At 45.0% G+C, this 20974-nt stretch overlaps 4 protein-coding genes across 17 annotated transcripts; 1 reads left to right on the top strand and 3 right to left on the bottom strand.

Moving 5' to 3' along the window:
- Positions 1 to 126: 126 nt before the first annotated feature.
- LOC112879940 (60S ribosomal protein L38-like) lies at positions 127 to 1679 on the bottom strand. Its single transcript, XM_025944383.1, has 3 exons — positions 1519 to 1679; positions 1221 to 1404; positions 127 to 385 (listed from the first exon to the last, which is right to left on the bottom strand). The coding sequence occupies exons 1-3, from the start codon at positions 1519 to 1521 to the stop codon at positions 363 to 365; spliced, it is 210 nt and encodes a 69-aa protein (XP_025800168.1). The 5' UTR covers positions 1522 to 1679; the 3' UTR covers positions 127 to 362.
- Positions 1680 to 2684: 1005 nt separating this feature from the next.
- On the bottom strand, positions 2685 to 8388 carry LOC112879939. 13 transcript variants are annotated; one of them, XM_025944382.1, is made up of 4 exons: positions 8126 to 8388; positions 6411 to 7831; positions 3894 to 6075; positions 2685 to 3821 (listed from the first exon to the last, which is right to left on the bottom strand). In XM_025944382.1, exons 3-4 carry the CDS (start codon positions 4241 to 4243, stop codon positions 2831 to 2833), a joined length of 1341 nt encoding a protein of 446 aa, XP_025800167.1. In that variant the 5' UTR covers positions 4244 to 6075; positions 6411 to 7831; positions 8126 to 8388; the 3' UTR covers positions 2685 to 2830. The 13 variants fall into 9 exon arrangements, 5 of the variants coding, with proteins under 5 accessions (XP_025800164.1, XP_025800167.1, XP_025800166.1 ...); XR_003226223.1 differs by having other exon boundaries at positions 2685 to 4196; positions 5733 to 5781; XR_003226220.1 differs by having other exon boundaries at positions 2685 to 4196; positions 5733 to 6075.
- A 5586-nt stretch (positions 8389 to 13974) lies between these two features.
- Positions 13975 to 15936, top strand: LOC112881697. Of its 2 annotated transcripts, none has more exons than XM_025946514.1 (4): positions 13975 to 14087; positions 14496 to 14569; positions 14791 to 15144; positions 15227 to 15936. In XM_025946514.1, the coding sequence occupies exons 3-4, from the start codon at positions 14809 to 14811 to the stop codon at positions 15758 to 15760; spliced, it is 870 nt and encodes a 289-aa protein (XP_025802299.1). In that variant the 5' UTR covers positions 13975 to 14087; positions 14496 to 14569; positions 14791 to 14808; the 3' UTR covers positions 15761 to 15936. The 2 variants fall into 2 exon arrangements, with proteins under 2 accessions (XP_025802299.1, XP_025802298.1); XM_025946513.1 differs by having other exon boundaries at positions 14001 to 14277.
- Positions 15937 to 16222: 286 nt separating this feature from the next.
- LOC112883007 (pentatricopeptide repeat-containing protein CRP1, chloroplastic) lies at positions 16223 to 19711 on the bottom strand. Its single transcript, XM_025948219.1, has 5 exons — positions 17965 to 19711; positions 17424 to 17576; positions 17216 to 17287; positions 16691 to 16877; positions 16223 to 16593 (listed from the first exon to the last, which is right to left on the bottom strand). The coding sequence occupies exons 1-4, from the start codon at positions 19627 to 19629 to the stop codon at positions 16767 to 16769; spliced, it is 2001 nt and encodes a 666-aa protein (XP_025804004.1). The 5' UTR covers positions 19630 to 19711; the 3' UTR covers positions 16223 to 16593; positions 16691 to 16766.
- Between the last annotated feature and the right edge of the window lie 1263 nt (positions 19712 to 20974).

Below are 20974 nucleotides of genomic sequence, written 5' to 3' on the forward strand. Positions count from 1 at the left end.
TACAACAAAACGTTATCTCGAACTGCCAAGATATTACGGAAAAAATACATGAATATAAGATTTTCGAATGGCTGCACAGCGTAAACTCAGAATTTAGAACACAGCAGGAATCTGAAGAAAGCAGAATACATTTCTCAAAATTCAGACTTAAAACAAAATTGATAGGCGATTATCTTCTCCACAAGGGAGTACCATTACACTACAGGATCATAGGTCCAATACATCACTTCCAACATTACACTTTTCAAACTCAAGCTTCATAATTCATTCAAACATGGCTTAAGCCACCTATGCATTATACTAAAGAAATACTGGAGGGAAAACATCTCTGACACCACATAAGGCGTAGTCTGACTTGCTACTTAAATCTCCTGAACGCTCAAACCTGCAAAAAGGGAAAATCACAATCAGTATGTGTGAACTATAATAGCAACAGGATTGTACATACATCATAAAAGCAATAAAATAGATGCGGAACGCTGGACCTGATATCAAAATAACATGGCATGATGCAGAAAATGTAAACTTCAGGATTCACATAGCATGTAAACAGTGTGATCATATTTGCAGCATGAATCCAAGCATTTCATTCTGCGCGATTTGTTTGGATCCAAGGTTAAAACTTACAATAATCTGAACAATAGCAGGATAAACGCCAGCTCAAAGTTACAATAGTCATGTAGGTAGACAGCATTATGTCATAAGCATACTATGCCCAAGGACTAATCATCCTATTTATGTGGTACAGTGACAACAAACCAAATAATTGATGACAAGCGACGATAATTGCCAGCCATCAGAATGAAAAGATGATTATATGTTATCTATATAGGACGATCTAAAATATAGACTATCCAGAAGAACCTATGTGACTATCCACTTATTTGTCATTGGTAGCTTGTGTCTGCGTGATTGCCATTATACTGGATGTCTCAGACATGGAATTCTAGGCTCAATCAAATTCGTATGCCACATAGAACAAGTTAATGTAATCATGAAACTAGCAGGATTTGCATGCAACCAGCAAACAACCCAGTATGCCAAATCAAGTACAGGTATTCAGCCATGCTACCCCTATAGCCACGGGCGACATCTAAACCCGTCATCCATTGTGATTCGTCCCAAACCACCGGGACGACACAATCGACTGGCAAGCAGGCAAAACGAACTGTAGCAGCCGATGGATGAGGGGTTTATGGACTGAGCAGCGGAGCACGAACCTGGGGGGAGCGACTGCTTGAGCTTGTTGGCCTTGTCGGCGTCGTGGACGCAGAGGGTGTAGAGGTACCTGGAGCAGCGAACCTTGAACTTGACGGCGCCCTTAGCCCGCTTGATCCGCACCGACCGCGCGTCCTTCCGCCGCGCCGTCAGCAGGAAGTCCTTGATCTCGTGGATCTGCTTCGGCTGCCGATAAAAGGGGGGAAAACGCGAACGAGTCAGGAAACGCAATCATCCTGCCGGCGCTCAAGCGGGCGGCCAACCGTCCGCGCGTGGCGTGAGAGGGGGAGGAGGTCTCACCATGGTGGCGGCTTGGGTAGAAGACGCTGCCGATGCGAATAGAACAGCGGAGAACTGGGCGGCGGCGGCGGAGGGGGGTTAAGAGGAGGAGGACCTCTGGAAGCTGGAGGGGATTGCGGAGGGTGCCGTAGTGAGATCGCTTCAGGCCCAGTTCCACCTGGTCCATCCAGGCCAGCCCATATGGACCAGGCCAAGCCCAATAGTGTGTTCTTGTATGTACACATCTTTCTTTCTTTTTACTGCTCTTTTCTTTCTGTCTGTTAAAAGAAAAAGTTATGAATTGCTTTACCTCTTTGGGCTATGGCTTGCAGCTTACTGCTTTTAGATTTTTGTGCAACTCAAGTGAAAATTGTTGCCCGTTCATAATGAGTTTGTGAACAAAAAATCAACAAGTCGATTAGACCATGTTGAAAAAATTTACAAAGACACTAAGTACAGAACACGTTGATAGTTCCAACCGAAACCGCCATTCCAGAGCTGAAGGCCTCGGCCTTTAGTCCGGGTCAAGGAAGAGAACTTAGAAGAAGCAGAAGACTAACTTACAAAAGAATCGGAACCAGACTAATAACACAGAACTCCAGCCTAGTTTATACATGCTGAATGAATTAGTCACGCACTCTCGTGTGTAAACCCTGCAAGGTGTACATGCTGAAGGAATTAGTCACGTGAGTAAACACTGCAAGGTGATGAACGGCAACCCAATAATGATCACTCAATAAGTTTGAATGTTCTGTTCAGGATGACAACACATGAACTTAGTTGCAAAACACTGTTCCTGTACACTGATGTGGTTTGCTTGTAGATTTGAAATACAACTCAGTATAATGGTCCTGTAGATGCCATGTGTCAATAAACACATGATGTCATCTTCCCCAGATGAAAGCATCAAGGCAGCAACCTACGCTAGTATGCTCTGGTTGATTATATTTCTCCACAATTTCGAAAACACATAATTAATTCAGTAGAAGTAGCAAATAATTAAATCAAGCATACTGACAGATCAATCTGCAGCATAAAAAAATAGATACGATTTTCTCAAAGCATACTGGAATTGTGATGGGTATTGGAATTAAGATCAGGAAGGAAGTTTCTCATATTTTTTATTAGTTTCATGGTATATGTTTAATTAGTTCCAAAATATAATCATTAACTAAACTTAAAGTTGATTAATTATGAATGGAGGCAAAGATAATGAAATTTAAATAAGATTAACAGAAGAGATATGCCAATCATCCACCAAAGGACATGACAACGTAATTCAACTTTTTTGTGGGGCCACAATGTAACTCGATTTAAACTAGGAAGACTTATTTCATTCATCGCCAGAAGGCCCAAATTGCTGCCAAATATGATCAATTAAGTCCCTTCTTATTTGGTTTTCTGCTGGTTGAGCACAAATAGTACCATTTCTCTGGAGTACAGTGGCAAAGCAATCGGCAGGGCCATTGTGTATGTTTGATGGTAGAATAGCAGATATGCCTGAAGGTTCTCTTGGTTCAAAATAAGCACTTGCCATGTCTTTCTCGTCTTCAATTGTCATGTTATGGAGTATGATGCAAGCTTGTATGATTTTTCCAAGAGTAGCTCGTTGGAAAAAACGTATTGGACCACAAACAGTGGGAAAACGTGATCGCAGGATTCCAAATGCTCGTTGGGTACCTTTCCTTGCCTCTTCTGGATATTGTGCAAACAATCTTTCCTTTTCTGTTTGAGGGTGAGGTATTGTCTTCACGAATGCAGTCCATTCTGGGTAGATCCCATCAACAAGATAGTAGCCCATATCATATTGTCTCTCGTTGATGGAAAATTGCACCCGAGGAGCTTGCCCTTTCAACACCTCAGTGAAGAATAATGATTGATTGAGCATAATGATGTCACTGTTGGACCCAACAACACCAAAGATACCATGCCATATCCAGAGGTCTTGCGAAGCAACAGCATCAAGAAACATTGTGGCTGCACCATAATCACTATGATTAAGTCGACGCATCCATTTAGGTGGGCAATCATCCCACTCCCAGTGCATACAGCCAACGCTTCCCAGCAAACCTGGGAAGCCACATTCCTCACCGATTTGTAGTAGATGCTGCATATCAGCACTAGTTGGGCATCGCAAATATTCGCCGCCAAACTGGTCAATCAGCCCTTCTGCAAAACGCTCCAAACATTCCATTGCTGTACTCTCACCAATCTGTACATATTCATCAACAGCATCTGCAGGGGATCCACAAGCTAACATACGAATAGCCGCTGTGCACTTCTGCAGAGGTGAGAGCCCTTGGCGATAAAAACCATCCCTCCTCCTGGTGAAATAGGGAGACCAGTCACCTAGGGCACGGACGATACGGAGAAAGAGGGGTCTTCTCATCCGGTACCTTGTTCGGAAGAGTTGGTCGTTACAGATGGGATTTTCAGAAAAGAAATCAGCCACAAGCCATTCATGGCCCTGTTCATGATTTCTCCCAACAAACCTCCTACTGCCACTCCGGTGGCGAGATGTACCAGTTTGTTGAGCTTCAATTTTGGATTGAATCTTCACAAAGATCCGCTCAAGAAAATTGTGCAATACACTTTGCTCAGTGATGAATTCTTCCATAGTGTATATGCCAGTTGGATCAACACCGTCAATATCTTCAGAATCATCCGAGCAAGAAGGCGTGTCTGATTGATAGGGATACCTGCAAAGATAAACAAATGGCTCATGTTTCCCTTGAACAGGTGGCATGCTCCTATTATCCCATTCCCATATGAGGATGACGGTAAGCAGCAAAGTTGGATTCTAGGCTATTATTGTCCAAGCAATTATATAGGAACCAGTTGATCTACTGCAAAGAAAGGATAACAAACAACAGTGCAATAGCCAACATTATAAAAGATCACACTGCCCCTGAACTTAATCCACCATCCATGGGCCCCTATTCTGTAGCTATGGATTCTACTTCCAAATTACCCAGATACACTACACTATAAAGGTAAATCTCTATGCGCTTTATGGATGCTACGCTACCATGTATTAGTATACTATAACCTTAATACGACCCATTCATCAGCTACTGTGAAGCTGTGACAGTAATGTTCTGTGGAAGCCAACTAAATGAGCAATTGGACACTACCTTAACTAATCCAACTAATAAAAATCTCAAAATCTGAAGCAAAACAGGCGGGAGTGGCATTGGATCAGATATAATCCCACGAGAATAAGATGAAGAGAAAAATGGTTATCTGCTTCGGCGCTCATCAAGGAGGAGACGTCAAACGCAAAATGGCCGGTCCCGGCTGGGATCACCCCTCACCGACTTCAGGAACCGGCGCCGACCGGCTCACGGAGTAGCGCGGCGAGCCGCGAGCGGTGGTGGATAGAGAGGCAGAGGAGCGGCCACCGGTTCCCCATTTGGAACTTAGAATTGAATTCCATTCTAATAATCATAATTTAGATACAAATATATTAAGCTAATATCATTATATACAGAATATATTTGTATACTATTGTTAACCATACGAGGAAGATACTTGTACGATATATTTACGATATATTTCTACTATAGAGAAGTGAGCCAAAAAGCATGTTATAAGTTACGGAATAGAAATATAACTTGTTATTGTGTAGAATCAATTTCCATCTCCCATCTTATGAATTTATGAATTTAGAATAGACTTATATCTAAACTTTGGAAAGTAGTTGGATGTCAAATTCTAAGCCAAATAACCTAGTTTATTAAGTAGATTTTAATTCCTCTAAAATGTATAGAGAATCCAAACGCCTCTAACACTAACTACGCATTATGCAAGGCTACTCAGTAAAATCGGGTTAGTATTATTTATTGCAGATCGTACAGTATTATTGCAAGATTGGCAATTATCGTCACATTAAAAAAAATATTAAAGACGAGGTATGCCGACCCTATTCGATAAGACACCTACTGCAAGCAAAATTTCAAAGTGTTGATAAAAAAAATATCATAAAAAAATTATATAGGACCACAAGGGCTAGATTTCTGCATAATATGTTGTCAGCGGAAACTTCTGTTCATTTCAGCCTTATCCCGATATTCAGTTGCACCAGGTAACTCAGGTATGCCACAGGCTAATGAGCTAGGGCGATGAAGATGATCTTTTACTTCGGAAGCATAATACTTCACTGAAATCTTTATAGAATAGAGTACAGCAAAGGCACAGAGTGAAGCATAATACTTCACATTTCTATGGCTTCTTACTGAAACTCTGTTTTGACGACTGATAAGCTGCTGATGAAAGGATTTGCTTCTGTAAGAGAACGAAAATATAAGCGATTTGTTTTTCCAATTTCCAGTGGCAGAATTGATAGTTCACAGTCAGATGCAGTGTCTCATTATATCCTGCCATTTGGCATTTTTTTTTTCAAAAAGCCATTTACACAGCATATTGTAGCCTGCACAACGATGAGTGGCCAATTCGAAATATTAGCAACACTCTCTTGCACACTACGATAATTTTGATAACAGCACATGAAAGACTGGTTTCTCTGTTATATATGATACAGCACATAGATGTCAATGAAACAGACGGATCACCAGCCCCCTGCAGGAAAACAAATAATAATATATAAACATGTATCTTCCTTTTCCCCAGTTGGAAGCATCAAAGATAGCAACATGAGCTAGTGTGTTTTGGGTAACTATGTTTCTCTACATAGTTAGAGATCGAGAGCACCTGACAGAACAATTTGGAGCATAAACAATTTGAAGAATGATCAGCATGGAGGTTATTTGAATTTATTCGGTTTCAAGGTCCAGTTTGATTCATTTCCAAACATATTCTTTTTCAAGATGCTAATGCTAAAATTTAACTTAGCTACTTATAAATGAAGATAAACATAATGAATTTTAAATAGACTAGTAAGAGAAGATACACACCAGTGACCCACCAAGCGACATGACTTCGTACACTAATAATATTAGAACTTATTACTTGTCACCAAATGGCCCAAACTGCTGCCAGATATGCTCAATTAAATCCCTTCTTAGCTGGCCATGTGTTGCTTGACTACAAATAGTGGCAGTCCTCTGGAGTACATTAGTTAAGCAATTGGCAGGCCCAGTTTTGATGTTTGATGGTAAAACAACCGTTATACCTGAAGCTTCGTTTGGTTCAGAATAAGCACTTGCCATGTCTTTCTCATCCTCAACTGCCATGTTATGGAGTATGACACAGGCTTCCAGGATTTTTCCAAGAGTTGCTCGTTGGAAAAAGCGAATTGGACCACGAACAATGGGGAAACGAGATTGCAGGACTCCAAATGCACACTGAACATCCTTCCTTGCCTCTTCTTGATGTTTAGCAAACAATCGTTCCTTTTCTGTTCGAGGGAAGGGTATCGTCTTCACAAATATAGTGCTTTCTGGATAAATTTCATCAGCAAGGTAGTATCCCATATCATATTGACTCTTATTGATGGAGAACTGCACCGGGGGAGCTTGTCCTTTCAAGACTTCCGTAAACAACGGTGATTGATCGAGAACACTGATGTCATTGATGGACCCAACAACATTGAAACAAGCATGCCATATCCAGAGGTCTTGTGAAGCAACAGCTTCAAGAACAAATGTGGCAAAGCCGTGGTCACTATGATTAAGACGACGCATCCATTTAGGAGGGCAATTTTCCCACTCCCAGTGCAGACAACCAATGCTTCCCAACATGCCAGGGAAGCCATAGCCTTCACCAATTTGTAGTAGACGCTGCATATCAACACTAGTAGGGCCTCGCAAATATTCTCCGCCAAACTTGTCAATCACCCCTTCTGCAAACCGCTCCAAACACTCCATTGCTGTGCTCGTACCAATCTGTACATATTCGTCAATAGCATCTGCCGGGGAGCCACGAGCTAACATACGAATAGCGGCTGTGCACTTCTGCAAAGGTGATAACCCTTGGCGACAACAGATATCTGCCCTTTTGGTGAAATAGGGAGACCACTCGCCTAGCGCACGGACAATACGTAGAAAGAGGGGTCTACTCATCCGATACCTTGTTCTGAATATTTTTTCATCATAGACTGGATCATCAGAAAAGAAGTCAGTAACAAGCCGTTGATGACCCTCTCCATGATCTCTCTCTATGACTCTCCTATTAAAACCTTTCCGGCGGCGAGATGTACCACCTTGCCGTGCTTTGATTTTGGCCTGAATTTTCACATTGATCCGCCTAAGTAAATTGTGCAGGACACTGTGCTCAGCAGTGAATTCTTCCATAGTGTATTTGCCTGCTGGGTAGATGGTGTTTCTATCTTCGGAATCATCTGAGCAGGAAGAAGTGTCTGATTGATGGGGCATGCCTACAAAGATGAACAACGACACATATTTCAGCATACATGATTTTTCTTATAGGAAATATCATGATGAATGGCTTCACATGTTCAAGATGGAGGTCACGCTACATGTGGCTAGGGTGAAAACTGGTACAAATCCTTATATCTTTCCTGGCCAAGAAACAACTCCCCCTCCCTCCCCCCACCCCCACCCCCCCCCCAAAAAAAAAAAACAAATGATGCAGTGCAGAGGGCAAGTAATTGAAAGTTGAATGTAATCAGGTACAGTACCCCCACAATAATAAGGAGAAAAAGGATAACCTGCTTCGCCACTCATCAGTGGGGATTAGTCGGCGGGTGTAATTTGGGGAAGACGGCGACGGGAAGTCAAATTCCCCCTCCCGACTGGATCGCACTTGGCTGTTGGGGCAGTAGCGCCGACCGGCACCAGCTAACGGAGAAGTGAAGCGCGCAACGGCGACCGCGGAGGAGGACGAGCGGCTGGCACTGGCGAGCGCACGGGTTGGCTGGGGTTGGGTGGCGGCGCGGAAACAGGGCGACTATCCACTGGCGGCGCAACCGGCCGGCGATGAGGGCCGAGCGGAGGAGAGAGGTAAGGCGATCTTGTATAGACGGCCCAACAACATGACAATGCCGGCCCACCTTGTGCCTCAGCACGCAGAGCCCACCAATACATGACAACATGACAATAGGCAAGCACCAATTTATTTAGTTTTCTTATTATTATTACAAGTAGTTATTATTTTTTTGGACGTAAAAGTGGTTATTGTTGTGGGATTATTATATCTCAAAGATAAATTATAACCTTCATCAGTTCCCCACCACAAAAAAAATCAAGGTGGTCATAAATTCGAACAAGACGGCCAAGAACACAATAGTTTGCATTGATTTATTAGGCATATGAGCATACATGCATTATTAACTACTATATGCGCCATAATTCGGAACTTTTCATAGAAAAAGTACCAAAATACTTATAAAGGTTAATAATTTTTGTCACACGTCATTTAGCACCTACCTCTCTGAGTTTTGCAGAATTGTTTCACTTCTTTTAAATCCAATGTACCGGCATGCTTTTTAGTGTTACAAATAAATACTCTGAAAAGCTTAAAATACTGCTATATAATGTAAGAACCATAATAAGTACTTGGAGAGCGTACTTGGAGCTTTTGACCTTCTCATCACATTCTGAGAACATTGAGTTTTTGCAAAATATATGATTAAAATGCCCTTCACCACCAATGTCATCACAAACACACACAGGACAAGGTACAGAAGCGGCCCTGCTGCTGATACGATAATAGGGGCATGCATTAGACAATTATGCCTGATGAACTAATTTTAAGCGCTAGGAAATGATTCAGTATACAAGCAGCCTAAGACAATACGTATTATCCACGAGAATATGTGTGCTGGCCGATGCCCCTTAAGCGTTGTAAATTGATTCAAGATGTGCGGCAGAGTATGTAAGATCATGTGATCAGACGGATGGGAAAATCAAAGAGCTATATCCTGATAGTTAAGGGAAGTTGTTTTGGGTGGAACACACATAAAATGATCATGAGCAAGCCGAGGGTGCCAGATGGGGGAACTGATGACCGAAGAATGACAATCCTCTGCACAGTATACAAAAAGAGGGAGCAAGTGTGTCATCTTTTCTTCCACGTGGTCGCTTATGTTCTCACAAGATCACAGGAAGCTGCTTATGAAGTTATAAGTAATTAAGCATTGTGTCTGAACATTTTTTGCACATTGACATATGGCATGGAAACCATCTCGATCGTATTAAGCACTGATGAACAGCGTGTAAAGTATTGGATATACCCGCATCAAGTGAGGGCTTAAATCAAACGAGCAGGTCAATGATAATATGGGTCGATGATGTATCATCATCAGACCATGCATGCATACATACATTAACTTTATGCCAACAGGTAATAATATAATCAGACAAAACCTACTGAATGTATAATGGAACACTTAAGGTTGTCATCTTTAATAATTAATTCCGTTGGTGCTTCAGTGTAGCCCTCTCATTTGTTTGACTTCCTCCCACAGGTGTTTCACTTCTTTCATGGTTTGCAATGTGTATAGCCAAGCTTTGGATGGGTATCAGTAATCGAAGGTGCAACTTGCTGTAGATAGCCCACGGAGCTTGCGCAAAAGCTTTTCAGATGGATTGACACCCGTAGAGGATGCTATAGACACCTTGCTAAGTCCTTTTGCATTTTTCATAATAGAGCATAATAAACTCTCCTCATCACTTGTGCCACCAAATCCATTAATAACAACCCACTTCAGAGAGACCAAGGAGATGTTTTGGCGTCTCCAATTTGATGGTCGGCGGCAGTTACAATCCGACATGCATGGCGTGTAATCAATCTGAAAGTGGTATCATAAATTGTTAAAGGTATTGTAATACTGATATGCTTTTAGTAGAAACAGTAAAAGTGGTATCGTACACAGTGATAAGAGTCATACCTCCCCATGGTATATTTGAAGTGACAACTTTCTCACACAGCTACTTTTCTTGAGAAGATTTACTATTGTTGGCCCAATTTTGTGCTGGTTAGTGTCTACGATTAGCTCCAACTCCGAATGATAAGGAAGTTCCACTTTCAGCTCTGCATGGTCTGCCTACGAAGAGGTACAAAACAAAATCCAGAGAGAACCTAGACTGTTAGTTGATCTAGCAAACCATCATTACATCATTGAGAAAAATAATGAATCAAGATACGCAGATCAAGTATAGAAATATATACATATATATGGACAAAAATTAATCATTTGAAACGAAATGCATAGAAGTTTATTACTCAACCAAAATGATGAGGCAAACATATATAAATTAGGGGATTGGTGATATTTGCTTGTGTATTGTGCACATAAAACAAATATAAACAAACGGACATCTTTATTTCCCTATATTTGGCTAATACAACATTGAGATAGCTATCTACGAACGTCACATAGTCCTGCAAATAACACCAACTATTTTCACAAGTTCATGCGATCACGCGATCATATGTCACGTACAAAAACTAGCTACTAGCTAGCTAGTGCAATATCCAGAAAGTATATATTTGTAGTGTAGAACTGTAGATACATACCAGTGCAATAGGAATTTCAAGCCGTAGAGTGTCAGCACGGTGGAAATGCTGCAGGATCTTTGTGAAACGAGATAGGTCGACGATCACGAGCTTCTGGAGGTAGCTCGGCAATCCGCAGAGGCTAACGCCGGCATCATCATGGGGGTAGTGGTCTTCCCAGTGGAGCTCCTCCAGCACAGGAACATTGAGAAGCATCGACGTGGGAGCGGTGGTCAGTGAGAAACACCTGTGCACTTGCATCTCGCGGAGGCTTCCGGCCACCACTTGGAGGCGCTGCAGCTGCATGACCAGGGAAACGCGCAGGTACAGGAGTGACTGTGCAAGGAGGGCGAGCACCTTCACGCCACGGACCCTGTGCAACAATAGCACCTCAAGGCATGGGCAGCACCGCGACACCGCCGTGCTGATGCCCTCGCCGTCGTCGGTGAAACGGACGCCGCGGATGAACATCTTGGTCAGCTTGGCGAACGTGCCTGCGTTCGGCATCCAGAGGTCCACCCCCATGAAGGTGAGCGCGAACTCTGTCGCCCTCGGGAAGCATGGCAGCTGGAGCGTCGTCGCCGCCGCGTTCTCGTCCTCGACGTCGTTGTACAGGTTCACGGCGGCATAGGACAGGTAGAGGTGGAACCTGGCGGTGACGCGCCCCGCAGCGAGCCGGGCTGCCGACGTTGCGAGGCGGACGGCGTCGCCGGCGCTGGACCGGCGGCGGACCGAGATGAGCACGTCGGGCATGTCGACGTCGTCGGCGTAGCCGCGCAGGACGCCGTCGACGAGGTTCCCGAAGCGCGAGACGCGGGGCGCCGCGTCGTCGTCGAAGGCGAGCCGCGGGAGGCGCATCCAGGCGACGCGCCACCGGCGAGAGAGCACGCAGGTGCGGACGGCCTCGACCAGCGGGAGCAGCATCAAGATCTGGAGGAGCAGGCTATCCGGAAGGTCGCTGATCCGGTCGTGATGACGACTTTCCTCATCTCCACCGCCGGACACGACCCTGGCGGCCGGGCACCTCGCCGCTACCGTCGAGAGCCATGGCAGATTGGTAATCTGGGGTTTCTTGGCGGCGGCTTGGCTTGCTGTTGGTTGTGCGGAGGTGAGGGACGCCGGCGCGCAAGGCTTTTGTAGCTGTCTAGGAGAGGCGGCGCCTACCAACGTCCAAGTGCGAACGCGCGTACAGCATCAGAAAGCCGTTGGCTTCATCGGGCACGTCGATGCATTTTGAAATGCGCAGCAGTTTCCCGAAAAAAAAATGAAATGCACGGCAGGGTTTGCCCTGTTGTACACCGCAGCTCTACATGCATACGTGTATCTCTCTCCGACCAATACGGGAAGAAGTAGGGGATAATGATTTGAGGTATCAATGGGAGCTCATCATCTGAAATTACATTTTTGCACTGCAATAATGAAGGAAGAATTCGGAGGAGAGATGATTGCTCGAGGCTTTTTGCTTTCTTTATGTAATAATTATCGTGTGTGTGTGTGTGTGTGTGTTCTTTGCCATAAATTTCATGGCCGCTAGCTTTAAACCTCAATGTCTGTGTATGTGATACATGGACTGATGGACAGCAGGTGAGCTTGACGATGTTCTTTTGCCTTACGCCAATAACTTTGCTCCATGTAGCACTACTTGGCCAGAGCTTCTTGACAGCCATGGCCTGACCCCAAAAGTACATGATCAGGGACTGTTCGGTCTGTTGGCTAATAACATTAACACGCCTTTCCTTAGTCGTGGCTTGGGTTTTTTTTAGTCATTCCTGTGTTTAATTACTGGTTCAATGCTGCTGTCTCACTTCCCAGCCTAGTTCCTATATATATTCTATGTGTGACATACACATTTCTGCACGCATGCTCAAGGTATGGGCCTGTTGTCAAGTTGCCTTGAGTAAGTAAAGAACTCAAATGCGAACGGGAACACGGGATACCGAAATGTGACTAAAGTCATATATAGCTAATTAATTTGGTGACCAAATTTTGGCTCGGATCGGATTCAAGGATTTTTGTTTGGCAATTTTTGTTATAAACCAAACACACCTGATGTTTTAGTGCAGCAAGGAAATGTTGTGCCCGGCAATCTTCAATTTGATTTCCTATCAGCCTATCAGGAATTGTTTGTCAAGTTCAAACCATAGTGCTAATGATTATGGAAATGCAATAGTATGCCAATTTTGAGACAATAAGACGGTAAGAAACCCTTTTGTGTTGCTGTGAAGATGAATTGCAAGACCTATACCGAAATACAATTTAGAAATGGCCAAAAGTTCTAAACTTGAATTTTTAGACCCCCAAAGTCACTGTTTCTTTCTTACACAAAGTACCTCTATCCTTGTAAAGGTTTATAAAAAAACAGTTGAAGATATCTTAATGGCGTGATGTGTAATCTTACTTCAAGAAAAAGAAAGCACCACCAATACTACAGAATTCAAAGCTAATCCTGAGAGTTTTCTTTTAAATGGAACAACAACGGGATTACATTCTTTATTATATTATCCACTAATGGCTGATGGTGTTCAGGTATCATAGGATTATGTACTCAGAGTGAAAATGAATTGCCAATGAATAATCACCGACTGAAAGTCCCTTACAACTTTGCACGAGTAAATAAAAATACCCAGACCTCATCAGCCATTTGCTAATAACAACTCTTAGTAATTGTTACCCAGTGAATATACAACTATAAATCATTGCTAAACTGACCGTATACCATTCTACTTTTTAATAAGAACTCTTTTAATAATGGCATATCTAGGTGTGAGTTCTAAACCAAATTATGCATGAAGGGGATGTTTTATTTAGTGCTGTTCTCCATGCAATCATTCATGTGGGAATTCCCTCCCCTGGCTATTCCTAAAAAATAAGGGCATATCCTAATACAATAAATTTTTAGCGTGCGTAGATGCACGACTGCACATTTGTTAAGCTCTAACCGTGCAGCTGGAATTTCTCGATCCAACAGTCCGAATGCTCCTTTTGGATTTCAGGCAAGTATTTGAATCCACGTCCTACCGGAGTCCAGTGTCCACCGGAATCCGCGTACAGCTATCAAACGAAAGCCACACGATTCCGAACCCCCAACCCCGGAATCCTGTGGAATTGAGGGAGGCCTCGGCGGACCCCGGCGCCACTCGTCTCGTCTCCCCTGTCTGGGCTGGCGGCTGCAGGTAAATCTCCACCAGCCTCCCCTTCTTCCTCCTCGCCGGCGGCCCAAACGTCTCCGGCGCTATTGTGGCTCACTCCCTCCTCGACCATCGGCTCCACTCCTCCAGCGAATCTTCCTACTCCTGTCCTAACCCTACCCGGAGCATGGGGCACACCGGCACGCCTCATCTTCCCGTACGCCGCCGCCCCCAGGTACCCGCTCCGGCAGCGCCGCCCTCCCCATTCCGCAGTTCCGGCCGCCGGTTTCTACATCCAACTTCAGGGCCCTTCTCTGTAGACGGACACACGCTTCTCCGCCTGCCCGACGCGACTTTGTCTTTGCTTTGTGCTGGATCCTCCGCTGTAGTGTTCAATCTTGGATTTCTTGGTTCTTGCAAATCTTGTGACTGCTGGGACTTGCTTACGTGCAGGGTGGAGTCCTCTGTTAGCCAAAGTGTCCAGTGGACAAGTAGATAGCACAAGCAAGATGCATTAAGGCCATCAGGTATATTGCAAGATCCATGTAGTAATGTGCTTGTTTCAAGTGTATAAAGTTCAGGCCAGAGGAAGGAAGCAAAAAGGAACATTGGCTTTGCGAATGCATTAGCTAGATTATACTTCCTCCCGAATGCTATCTTGTCATTCATTTCTAGCATTCAAAGCTTATAAATCAGGCTTTATCATACTTGACGAGTCTAATATGTTACTTGCCTTGCCTGATTTTAGCATGAGAGATCAGGTACCATGAGTGTGAGCAATGGTAAGAAGAAGTATAGAGGCTATCTTACTTGGACGGATGATATGGATCAAGCGCTCCTGGATGTTCTTGTTGAGCATCACAACAATGGGGATCACACAGCAAATGGGTGGAAGGCACATGTATACACTAAGGCAGTGAGAAATGTGCGGGACAAGTGCAACGTGGACATCACAAAGGATCATGTGATGTCAAGATGCAAGACGTTTGACAAGCACTGCAATGTCCTTGGCAGAATACTCACCCATGATGGATTTGAGTGGGATCAGGACAGGAACAAGCTTGTGATCCACAATGAGGATGCTTGGAGCAGATACATAGAGGTGGGATAAATGTGTTCATTTTTGGTAGTGTGTAGTGGAATAAGTTCGGGCATGTAGTTCAACTTTGATAGTTATTTTGCAGAAGAACAAAGCTGCTGCTTGCTATCAGCATAAAGTTATCAAGAACTGGAATGCAATAAGCCTAATATTCTCCAGAGATCATGCTGCAACAAGTGAAGATGTTAGTGCAGGTGCTGAGAATGGCCAAGAGGTGGCGATGAAGGTCGCCGAAGATGTTCGTGACCGTACTCCAAGTTCACCTTCAACATCTGGACCTAGCAGTCAGTACCGTCCTGAAGCACCCATGTTAAACCAATCAAACAAACAAGGCAGGGTGAAGAGGTTCAAAACAAAGGATGCACTCTTTTGCATGTCTGGTGACATCAAAAATTCGTTCCAAATATCTATGAATTCCAATGAGACTCAAGAGGAGCCAAAGAGTGCATGTCCTAAGGAAATCTTTGCAGCACTTCAAGTGATACCCAACTTAGCTCGTGATGATTTGCTAAGAGCCTATTGTATGCTCACAAACAGTGATCGAAAGTTTGAATGTCTTATGGCACTTCCAATGGACATGAGGAAGGATTGGTTGTTGATGGAGATTGGGAAGAAATGAAGCTCAGCCGATTTCTGTCCTTACACCAGATTTATTGTTAGGCTTGCTAGACTTGGAATCTGTATCTGCCAACTCTTCATTGCAATGTAGCTATCTATGTGTACATTCTGTTCAAGATATGTGCTACTGTCTTAATGTTTCTTTGTTATGTCCAGTGCACTAATTTTGTATGCTTACTGTATTTTTAATCAATATGTGTACCCTCTTAAATCCCCACGTTCCTGAGAACACACAATGTGTTCCAAGTTTTCATATGTACTATTAGAATGTCAGTACTCTTTTGTTTATTTTATTTTGAAGTCATCTTCATGACCTCGGTGTGCATTTTCTGTCTCGTTTTGGTTGAACAAAAAGTCTGCCGGCCCTTAGTGCTGTTAGGTGATGGAAACGGCTTAGTGGTCAAGGGTCTGGACGTGCAAACGCAGAGCAACTCGTCAAAACTCTGTGATTTCATTGTCTCGGTAATAAAATTTGGGGTCGCCTGTTAAAAAGATCACTATGATAAGGGCAAAGTCAATAAAGTGTTAGTTTTAAGGCAATAAAACTATAATACATTTCCTTTGTATTGCCCTACACAACGTCTACATCTAAATAAAATTTGGAAGAGCTGGAATTCTGGTTCCATTTTGCAATTCAATGTCTCAGCAAAATACTGGAATTTGTTTCCTATATCAAAGTCCTCGCTCCTTTCTGTCATGTATTTAGTCTCCTTTCAATTGCAAATGATCAAGATGTACATGTCTTCTCCTAAGTGATTAGGAAGAAAGATGAAGATATTGTGATTCTGTTTTCTTGCACAAGCAGAGTGTAGCAGTCAGCGTATGGTGCTTCACCTGATGAAAATACAACCATACGTCTCAGGAGAAGCAGTTATCCAATAAACTTGAGAAGATCTAAACAGCAAAATGCAAGATTCAGAGAAGTACTAACCTTATGTTGAAAAGTTTAATAAGATCAGCAGAAAGATTATGATTCCATCAGATGCAATCAGTAATTGTCTAATTGCCTATGCAACCCTCATGTGTTTCATGTATCTTAATGCCGACCGCAGCATTGCTCTCGCTTTTCGATCAGGGGCACATCCAGATGTGATCATTTCTTCATAGATAACAGGAACCTGTTAAATCATCAGCAAAACCACAAGGGTAAGAGTTCAGTTCATGCCTATTTCCCCACTGGAGCTTGCAGATTTACAACTACATAAATCATTCAGGAAATACAAATTTGTAACATTGAAGATAAGTAGATAACTAGTTGATTTACAACCATGTAAAAAGCAGCAGCTGCTATTCTAATTATCTGAGAAGAACAAAAGCTAGAATAGCAAATTAGATCAGATTTGCTAGATCTAACGGATTTGATAGCATGGAACTTAGTGAGTAGGTAGATTTAATCTGAGTTGTCTCTAGTTTATCGTGGCAGGGAGAAAGGACGCGCATAAGAGTTTGTGCTTACCTTATCAAACTGCTCAACACGTATTAGAGCTTTCATCAATGTTGTGTATGTTATAACATCAGGCCTCAAACCCTGCAATATGAAATACAGAACATAACAAACTTTCATCAAATGAATTGCCAAAGACAGCGTGATCAAACAGAAGAACAAGTAATATGAGTATCCGAAGTAGATCAAAATAAACAACGATGACAAATACACCACTTACATTTTCTTTCATGAACTGCAGCACAGAGAAGGCCTCAACAACCCTTCTATCTTCACCAAAAGCATTAATCAGCGAATTCAACACTAAGATGCTAACCTCCAGGCCATCTGCTTTCATAGCCTTTACCACATTTAAGGCATGGTCCGCTAAACCCTGCAGATAAGCAGTGCATGAACCATGAGAGCCCAAAAAATTAATTTGAATCGGACAATTCACTTAATCTGGCAAAAACATATCGACATTGCAGCCCTGATTTGTATACACAATTAAGCAAAACTACCATATTATACACCGACTTTAGAAATCAACTAGGTAGGTATTAGTATCAGAACATATAAGTTCTATCTGTAATTAGATTGTGCATGTTTTTTGTTGGCAGAACAATAGTGGCTATTATGAAGTAAATCTCAAAAGTAGCATAACAGCTTATCAGTTCTGCATCAAGGCTAAGGGTTAGCAATCTGGGCCTGACTAGGTAGTTACGGAATATTCATTGGTAACCAAAATGGAAAAATAAACACAATGTAGAAAACTTTCTTACCCTTTGAGCATATGCATTGACTAAGGCATGGTACATAGTAGGCGATGGCTTCAGGCCATCAGCTTTCATCGCTTCGATGCAATCAATTGCCTCCTTGTACCTACCAGACCTTCCATACACATCCACAAGAGTAGTATATGTGATGATGTTGGGTACCAGTCCCTGCTCCTTCATCTCTGATAGCATTGCTTCTACACCCTCCCAACGCTCTTGCTCTCCAAGCAAATTGATCATGATGTTATATGTGGTTGTGCCAGGCGGGCAATTGCTTTCACGCATCTCCTCAAACAGCCCCATGGCCCGGTCATGCCGCCCTCCTTTACAGTGTGCATCAATGAGAGTGTTCCACGTGACAACATCCGGCTCAATCCCTTCTTCTCGCATTCGGTCAAACGCATCCATGGCGTGCCCAAGGCAATTGTACTTCCCAAATGTATCTATCATGACATTGTAGAAATGCCGGTCTGGCCTTACACCACTAGCATGCATCTCTCGGAGCACTGCAAACGCCTTTTGCCAATCTCCCCTGTCACGGAACCCCGCAAGGATCCGGCTGAACACATAAGAGCTTGGTTTCACTCCATCAGCTTCCATCTCCTTGAGCAGTATCCTTGCACTCTCCCACCTCCCAGCCCTTGTGTAGGCGTCCACAAGTAAGCTGTATGTGGCTTCGTCTGGCGCGACACCACACTGTGACATTTCGTCGAGCACCTGCTCTGCGTTCTTGAGCGACCCAATCCTCACATACCCTTTGAGCAGCGCGTTGTAAGCGCGCGTCCGCGGCTTGATCTCCCCAGCAAGGAAGAACTCGAGGAAGAGCGCCTCCGCCTCGGCGACGCGCCCCGCAGCGCCAAGCGCGGAAATGAGCGCGGTGACCGCGTTGGACCGCGGGGTGAGCCCGATGGCCTGCGCGGAGGCGAGGAGCTCGAGCGCGGCGTCCGGGAGCGCCGCCCGTGCGAAGGCCGAGATAAGGTCGGAGAAGAGCGGCGCGTCGGGCTCGAGCCGCGATTCCCTGAGGTCGCCGAGGAGTCGCTCTAGCAGCGAGGCGTCGGGCGGGTCCTTGGTGTTGAGCAGCGAGGCGAGGAGGTGCGAGTAGGACGCGAGGTCCGGGAGGAAGTCGTGCTCCCGGAGCAGGGCCAGAAGCCGCAGCGCGACGGCAGGGCGCGAGGCCGCGGCGGAGGCGGCGAGGAGGGAGTTGAGCAGCAGCGGCGAGGGCGGGTCGGTGAGCGACGGTGGGAAGGAGAGCAGCAGCGAGTGCGGGAGCAGGCGGCCGGAGACGGAGAGTGAGTGGAGCAGCGAGGAGAGGAGCAGGTCGAGCGGGAAGCAGAGGCGATGGCGGTGGAGGAAGGGCAGCAGCGCGAAGGCGACGGGCAGCGACGCGTCGCTGGCGGCGAGCTCCCGCAGCAGCGCGTGCCACTCGTGCGACGGGACGGCCGAGTAGGACGCGGCGAGGTGGCGCTCGGGCACTGGAACGGACGACGGCGGGGACGATGAGGTGAGGGAGGCCGCCACGGACGGGGAGGAGAGGTAGGCCAGGAGGGGCTCGAAGTCGTAGCGGCTCGAGGGGGCGGAGGCCGAGGCGGCCGGCGAGGAGGTGCAGCCGGCGGGAGCGAGGCGGCGCAGGCGGTGGGGGAGGAAGTTCCGGGGGAGGAGGGAGGCAGGCATGGTGGAGTGGAGGTGGACGGAGGACTGGAGGAGGTCAGGAGAGCGAGTGGTGGAGGCGCGGACGCGGGAGGGAGGGAGCGAGGCACACGGGGGTTTATCTGGTTTTGTGATATTTTTCCGCCTCTTGGCTGCATGGGTTCCTGGTTGAAGCCAGAACTGCCATGTGGGACCTACATGTCGGTGTCATAAAACTAGCATACAACGATTCAATGTTCAAGTTTGCCTAAACATGCATAAATTGGAAAATATCAGCATCGTATGCATACGCGAATCATATTTAGTAGCTGACTCTTGAGAGTAATTCTTAGCAAAGGTAATATTGCATAAATCATATATAACCCCTCCAATTTTTTTGTATATTCGGATTTGAAAAGTCGAACATCATGAGTTTTGACCAACAATTAGTCAAAATATATGCAGTTTTTTTAAAGATAAATATATGCAGTTTTGCTGTCCAAAAGCTATGTCAATGTATTTGTATTGCACATTGACGTCGATTTAGGCCCTCCACAGCGTGGGAGTGATGCCCATGATTAGAATGAGCAGCGATGCTTGGAGAGCTGCAGTGTGTGAAATTATTGGCACCGGAGCTATCTAGTACCGCGAGGCCTACGTGAAATAAAATGCATAGCATGTTTTGGTCATGGAGGAGTGTACCTCAGCAGCCAGTGGCGTATCTAAGGTGGTCTAAAGTAATATAAAATTTTCATCACAATTTTAAACATCTTAAAATCAATTGTTAAGTCTGAAATTTGCATATATATATATATATATATTTCATCGTTAAATGAATAACTTGTTTACGTTTCCCTTGACTCCAAAATTTAGGGTACGCCATGGCCCACCCGGTAAAGATGGCAATGGATATCTATTATCCGCGTACCCGCGGATACCCGACCCGACGGGTGCGGATATGGATATCAGTCTTCACCCGCGGGTGCGAGTACGGATTTGATTACATATCCGCGGGTAAAATCAAAACGGGCACGAAAAAATCATATCCATACCCGAAACCCGTGGGTATATAAGCAATGGCCCAAGGCCCAATTAAGAGCTAACCCTAAAGCCCAGCCGGCAGCCTCCCACTCCCTGCCGCCTCCCACTCCCTCTGCCGCCTCCCAATACAGCCGTGGGCGCGTGGCCTTCGCCCAACCGAGAGTCACAGCCTCCCGATCCACGTGCCTCCGCTGCCTCCCGGTCCCGCTCCCGCACGGGCCGCCCCTCCTCCAGGCGCCGGCCGTCGCCCCTCCACTAGGCGCCGACCTCCGCCCCTCCTCCAGGCGCCGGCACGGACCTCCTCCGTTGCCTCCCGGTCCAAGCGCCTCCGCTGCCTCCCGCTCCCGCA

This window comes from Panicum hallii, chromosome 2 (assembly GCF_002211085.1).
Source record: "Panicum hallii strain FIL2 chromosome 2, PHallii_v3.1, whole genome shotgun sequence".
Lineage (NCBI taxonomy): Eukaryota > Viridiplantae > Streptophyta > Magnoliopsida > Poales > Poaceae > Panicum > Panicum hallii.

Excerpts from the sequence above, each read along its gene's own strand:
- LOC112879939 (XM_025944381.1), bottom strand. The coding sequence starts at position 4,243 with ATGCCACCTGTTCAAGGGAAACATGAGCCATTTGTTTATCTTTGCAGG.
- LOC112881697 (XM_025946514.1), top strand. The coding sequence starts at position 14,809 with ATGAGTGTGAGCAATGGTAAGAAGAAGTATAGAGGCTATCTTACTTGG. Across the intron at positions 15,145-15,226 it reads CTTGGAGCAGATACATAGAG|AAGAACAAAGCTGCTGCTTG; the intron begins GTGGGATAAATG and ends GTTATTTTGCAG.
- LOC112883007 (XM_025948219.1), bottom strand. The coding sequence starts at position 19,629 with ATGCCTGCCTCCCTCCTCCCCCGGAACTTCCTCCCCCACCGCCTGCGC. Across the intron at positions 17,577-17,964 it reads TCAATGCATATGCTCAAAGG|GGTTTAGCGGACCATGCCTT; the intron begins GTAAGAAAGTTT and ends GCTTATCTGCAG. Across the intron at positions 17,288-17,423 it reads TGCAGTTCATGAAAGAAAAT|GGTTTGAGGCCTGATGTTAT; the intron begins GTAAGTGGTGTA and ends TTCATATTGCAG.
- LOC112879940 (XM_025944383.1), bottom strand. Across the intron at positions 386-1,220 it reads CAAGCAGTCGCTCCCCCCAG|GTTTGAGCGTTCAGGAGATT; the intron begins GTTCGTGCTCCG and ends CCCTTTTTGCAG.